This window comes from Pteropus alecto, unplaced genomic scaffold (genome assembly GCF_000325575.1).
Source record: "Pteropus alecto unplaced genomic scaffold, ASM32557v1 scaffold395, whole genome shotgun sequence".
In the NCBI taxonomy this organism is placed as follows: Eukaryota; Metazoa; Chordata; class Mammalia; order Chiroptera; family Pteropodidae; genus Pteropus; species Pteropus alecto.
Window position 1 is genome coordinate 1,089,333 of NW_006438643.1, and position 6,637 is coordinate 1,095,969.

Consider the following 6,637-nt stretch of genomic DNA (forward strand, 5'->3'; position numbering starts at 1 on the left):
GCTCCAGTTGTGCAAGGTAATATAAAACCTCATGTCGCATAACATGTTCTGTCATACATAATCTTACCCCACTTGGACCGAACTCCAATTCAATGCCAGATTATAAAGAACCTCCTGTTAGACACCGCATTTTGAGATAATTCCATTTGCATAACGTGTGAGCTAGAACCATTTGGGATTATAGAAAAATAGTCCCTTCCTACTTTGTCCTTTGTCTAAACTCTGGATCTCTTCTCTGATAGTATTCGAACAATGCCACGACGGATCTCCTTAGTCTTAATGCTGTACACAATGGGGTTGACAATGGGTGGGAAGAATAGGTAAGCATTGGCCATCGTAGTATGCAGCACAGGGGACACATGGTGTCCAAAGCGGTGCACCATTGACAAGCTAATCATAGGCACGTAGTAAGCAAGCACAGCACAGACATGTGAGCCACATGTGTTGAGCGCCTTCCTGCGCTCCTCCCCAGTGGCAATATTCAAGACAGTGTGGAGTATAAGCCCATAGGAGACTACAATGAGCAGAGAATCCAGCCCAAACGTGGAGATAACAATGAAAAGCCCATAGATATTGTTGATAGAAATGTCTCCACAAGGTAGATGGATAAGGTTGGGGTGGAGGCAATAGGAATGAGAGAGGGCATTATGGCCACAGAAGGGCAGGCGCCGTAAGAGCATGGGTAATGGGGCCATGAGCATAATGCTTTTCAGCGCAATGACAGCTCCTGTGCCAAAGATGCGGGGCAATGTTAGGATGGTTGTATAGCGCAGTGGGCTGTAGATGGCCACAAATCGATCCATGGACATGGCCAGCAACACAGCTGACTCCATAATAGAGAAGGAATGAATGGAGAACATCTGGAGAAGACATGCATTAAAACTAATTTCAATGGTGTCAAAAAGGAAAATGCCTAGCACTGTAGGCAGAGTGGATGCAGAGACACCAATCTCAACCAGTGCCAACATGGAAAGAAAGAGGTACATGGGCTGGTGTAGGGCAGTATCTGTTCTGATGACGTGAAGAATGATGCCATTCCCAAGGAAGATGATAATGTACATCAAGCTGAAGAGAATGGATGTCCAGATGTGCTCTGCCTCCAGCCCTGGGATGCCAACCAGAATGAACGTTGTAGGTAAGAACTCCAAATAGCTACTGGAGTTCTTCATGTTGAAATCTCATCCATGAGATCAGTGTTACCTTGAAAATTAGAAATAAACTAGTGAGATAACATTATAATAGAAAAAGGCGTATGGGCACTGAGGAAGGAAAGAAGAAAACAGAGCTCATAGATATTGGTGGCTAAAGGTCTCATGACTGAAAATTGACTGATGACCACTATCAGGAAATTCCCACTGTTAAGGGGTTATAGTTTCCATCAGAGAGAAGTTCAAGGACAATAGAAAAGTATCTCTGTAAATTGTAGTTCATTGTGGATCTACTAAGAGATAAATGGCTGCCTTGTCTTGGTATGGATATGCCTGACATGTCCCATATTGTGGTTGGTATAGAAAGTTTCTAGGGAGAGAGGCATGTGTAGACAATCTCAGCATAAGATATGGGCCAATGTTAAGAACAGGTCAGGAGAGATATTACTGGTAAATATATAGATATAAGGCAAAGAACAAACAGTACATAAAAACAGCTGAAATACCTAAAAATGAATATAGATATATAAATAATTGAGATCTATAAGAAGGCTGAGAAGTGGCAGTGACCAGAACCTGGAATAAGTGACTGGAAAATTAAAGTAGAAAAGAGTGGAGCTTGGATTCATACTGGATTTAGCTATTCTGGGCTTTAAAAGGACTAGGAAGCAACTGGAAAGATTACATGTAAAAGATAGAATAAGGCAAGAACCAAGGTTGGTGGATTTGTATATAGACCTTAAGGCTCATGAAAATATTCTGTCATGATATATCTACAATCTTTCAACTCACAATTCTTAAAGACAGCCTACCTGATCCACTGAGACTTCTTTCTGGCTCAGATGCACTTCTGAATACATTGCAACAGAAACACTGGCAGGAGAGGAAGGCAACAGAAGTGAGGAGAAGTCTACCTCTCAAAATTGAGTATGTTTTAAACTCAGCATTGTGTGGGCCAGCATAGGAACAACGGTAGAATCTTAGGCTGACAGAGTAGGAAAGACTCTTGAAGGTATTTTTTAAAAAAACTTTCACACACACACACACACACACACACACACACACACACATTTGCTCACACACTTGCATATATACATATTTTCACATGTGGCTGAAGTCCTGAACTCTCCATTCAGTCACTGTTGGACTTACAGGGACCTCGCTAGTACATGCTGGTTATTATTAAGTTCTTCCTTGTCCTGCACATCTACAACTATCAGCACTCTTTTATGCCATGTACCATACAGGACCCTGGCAATGCAGAGTCCTGCCTCTACTCAAGAAATCTCTGGAAGTTTCAACCGCAGGTCAACGAACACATCTTCTCCCATGAATATTTAAATACCATCATCAGATACCCTGAAGTTTTCTCTCTAAGCTAATTATGTAGTTAAGTACTACAAAAGAAAAGTTTAAGATACAATGAGAGAGACCTGGAAGGAAAAGTCTAACTTATTTTTAAAAGTCAGGGAAAGCTTTCCTCAGAAAGTGGTATTTCGGCTGAGAGCTGAAGAATTAATAGAGTTTTTCCAGTCAAAATGGAGAGGTTGGATGTAATATGACACAGAAAATATTACGACAGTGGATATGTAAAACTCTACTTTGACATAAAAGAAGACATAGAGAAATGGAAACAGTTGATGTGCTAAGATATTAAAATTGTTGATGTTTTTTTATAATTTTTGCTTTCATGAAAATATGAGAAAAATTATTTTAAAAAGGTCCATTGTCTGCCTAAATACAGGCTCCCTGTGCACCTCTCATGGTTTGATTCAACTTATCTCAGCAAATGTTAGCTTAGGGAAAACTGTGCCATGGACTGTGCTCAAATTCAGGGTAGGTAAATTCAGGGACAAATTCTTGACCTTCAGAAATACACATGTCAGAAATTCCCATGGCTGAGGGAACTGAGGGTCACTTCCATTTCCCACTTGTTATGGCCTTGTCCATGTTCTCTCCTCACCTCCAAAAGCCCAATGTATCTTTCTTAACTCTTTAAATAGATCAAATATTGATCTGCCTTGGGTTTGAGAAGCTGTTCCTCTTGCACGTGACATCACTGCACCATTGATCCTATTGCACCATATTTCTTGCCGATATCACCCCAAATGACCTGATATTGGAAGAGACAAATCTTGAGGGATACTTGAACCTAGGGTTTCCACTCCCCTATTAGCCATGTTCTCTGCCTCTCCACCCTCTCTTTTAATCTTTTCTTCCTTCCTTCCTTCCTTCCTTCCTTCCTTCCTTCCTTCCTTCCTTCCTTCCTTCCTTCCTTCCTTTCAGATTTAGGAAGAGCCACCTCTGTAGGGACACCTGGACTTCATCTGGAGAAACAATTTTAATGGAATCACTGTTTTCACATTATAAAAGTGATATATAAATGCAAGGCGGAGGGAAGAAATTAACATGGGCTGCACGCCAACCTCGGGCCGGGAATGAACTGCATCAGGCACCTTAGATATTCAATCTTACTGAGTCCTCGATACCCTCCTGGAAGGCAGGCATAATTATCCCCTTCCTTTCTCTCTCTCTCTCTCTCTTTATTTCTTTCTTTTTCTCTCTTTCTCTTTCTTTCCCCTCTCTCTTTCTTTCCCTCTCTTCCTCCCTTCTTCCTTCCTTCCATCACTTTTGCTTTATTGCATCCTTCCCATCCTCTACCTTCAGAGTCTTCACAGCCAAACAGGGATCAGATCTCCTTCAAAAAGATATTCTCCTGAGTTTAGGATTTGTATAACAAGAATATTTTAGGTTGGGAGAAGTAAAAAAGACTTATTTAGTCTAAGCTCTCTGTAATAGAACACAACAAATCAGCAGAAAGAGAAGAATGTGGTGCAGTGAATACTATATCCTAGGACATAGATGGAATTGGAGATGAATGCTATGTGCAGTATAACTTTACCTACTTAAGCTTTGTGCAGATTTGTTTCTTTAATTTTAAACATAGAGATATTAATACTTACCTCAGAGAATGGTTCTGACAATTTCATGTGGGACTTGAGCAATCAGTGAGTGTTCGTGTCCCCCCATTCTTTCTGCCTTCTCTCTCAGGCATTCTCAAAAGGGATCAATCAAATTCAGATTATCCTCAAATTTCTGTTAATAATGATCTCCCCTTGTCATTGCCTTAATTATACTCAGAACTCATTTTTGAGGGAGACAAGGACATAACTTACAGATGAGCATATAAACAGGATATATGCACTGTGTAACTAACTCAAGATATTATGATGGCAAAAATATTTCTAGAATCTGACATTTTCCTCTAGTTTTCACCTGCCATCAAGTTTAAGAAAAGCTTCCTCTTGTTCTGTCTGTTCTATCTATCACACAGATTCAGGAAGCTAGGGGAGTGATTATTGATCAAGGAAAGTCTAGAGAGCTAATTTTGGGGTAGAATTGGGACTCCTTCTGGAAGCTGTTTTAGGAGATCATGGGACTGAACACTCACCACAAGCAGAACTGACCTCTGAGCTCACTTCATCAAGTCCATGGCATCTCGAGTCCTAGGGCTGTAATGCTGCTTCTCTCTTTGTAAACTGATCTGCTCTGGGATGGGGAGGAGTGGAGAGGGTTCCCTGAGGAGCAATTACCCAGGTAACTACATCACCTCTTTGCAATGTCCAGAGACTCTAAGGGAAAAAAGTAAGGGTGTAGAGTCAGTACCTCTGTGAAATGAGTATAATAATAGTATTCACCTACAGAGAAATAAAATAATTCATATGTGTAAATTGCCTAGAAAAGTGTCTGGTTCATAAAAAGTCCACCATAAGGGTTGGCCAATATTGTAACTATTATTTCCTGGAGAAAAAATATATTGATCTACTATGGCTTATCAACTATCACTTTAACAAACATGCATTTACCAGTAAAGAGCAGGGCACAAAACTTTTGGTATCCAGAGAACATCAAGGGTGTATAATATCAGGAGATGACAGAGTCCAAGGGGTTAAGCAATTATGAGAAAATTGCCAGATTGGGTTGGGGCAGGAGAGGGGAAGATTGATCAGAAAGATATAACAAATAGAGCTCCCAGTACAAGGTGACTAGAGAGAGTTAGCAGAAAATGAGTATATCCAGAACCCAATACTAAAGAGGATTTAAAATTGCAGAATCAGTGAGTTTGGATTATTTGTAGGTGTCTGGTTTGCTGGCTTATTTTCTGACTGACAATAGAAAAAAAAATGATTTGACTTAAAAATCCACCATGACCTATTAATAGGACTTTTAAAAGTTGTTCTGAAAATATATTTTTTTGTGCTGCTGTTTTAACAAGAAAGAAAGGAGCTCTGTGTAATTGGTAAGAAGATGCTTTAAATGACATGTTACATGGATAGATTAGATCTAGATACAAATAAAGTCAAGAGTGAGCTGAGACTTGGAGAAATGGATTAAGTGAGACATGGTTATAATACAGTCAAACAAATCTAGTGTGAATAAAATGTGATGCACGTACACAATAGAATATTACTCAGCTATAAGAAAAGATGAAACACTGCCATTTGTGACAACATGGATAGATCTTGAGATTATCCTGCTAAGCGAAATAAGTCAGACAGGAAAAACTGAGAACTATATGATTTCACTCATATGTAGGATATAAAACTGAAAGCAACAAATGAACAGGACAAAGAAAAACTTTAGACACAGACACAGTTTAGTGATTATCAGAGGGAAAGGAGGAAGGGGGGAAGTAGATAAGGGTACAGGGGGTTAGATATATGGTGGCAGAGATTTGACTTTGAGTGATGAACACACAATGCAATATACAGATGACATGCTATTGAATTGTATACTTGAAACCTCTATAATTTTATTAACTAATGCCACCCCAATAATTTAATTTAAAAAAATGAGGGAAGTTAGGAGATAAATGACCAGAAAATGAACAGAAAAAAAATACTTCTGCCTCATGACTAGGTCTAGTTGAATTCAATTCTACTTTGTTGAATTCAATTCTACTTTGACTTCACAACATGAGAAGCCAAAGTAGAATTGAATTCAACTTTATTGCAATTGAAGAAAATTAGAAGCTGTGATGTAAGATCATTGAATGGATGATACATATAGACACTGGGATCAATTTGGAAAGCTGATATATTTTCCCCCAGATGTCAGTGCCTGTTGTAAACATTAGCAAAAATACACACATGAAGGAGGTTGTCATATTCCATTATAAACTGGGATTGTGTTCTGGAATATATTTGGTCAAATTTTTCTTTACAAATTTCCAGCACTCTTAACGCTCATTATACTTTTAAACATTGCTTTTCTCTTGACCAATATATGAAAATTAGTGTTTATTTTTATTATAATTTATTTTAAACTTATTGTAATTGCATTTTTTATAATTTATTATTATTACGTTTATTATAGTTTTGTTTATTAACTATGGTACTCAATTAAGCCACACCAAGAACAACACCTCACACCTTTCTCAGAAAGACACATTTCATAACACTGCAACTAATGAAACAGAAAATATTTGC

The 6,637-nt window shown here is 38.6% G+C and overlaps 1 protein-coding gene across 1 annotated transcript; it reads right to left on the minus strand.

The window, feature by feature from the left end:
- Positions 1–215: 215 nt before the first annotated feature.
- On the minus strand, positions 216–1,169 carry LOC102896801 (olfactory receptor 51J1). The gene is given in 3 exon segments (XM_006915690.2): positions 216–602; positions 604–866; positions 869–1,169. Coding segments are annotated over 3 exon segments (951 nt in total).
- Positions 1,170–6,637: the final 5,468 nt, after the last annotated feature.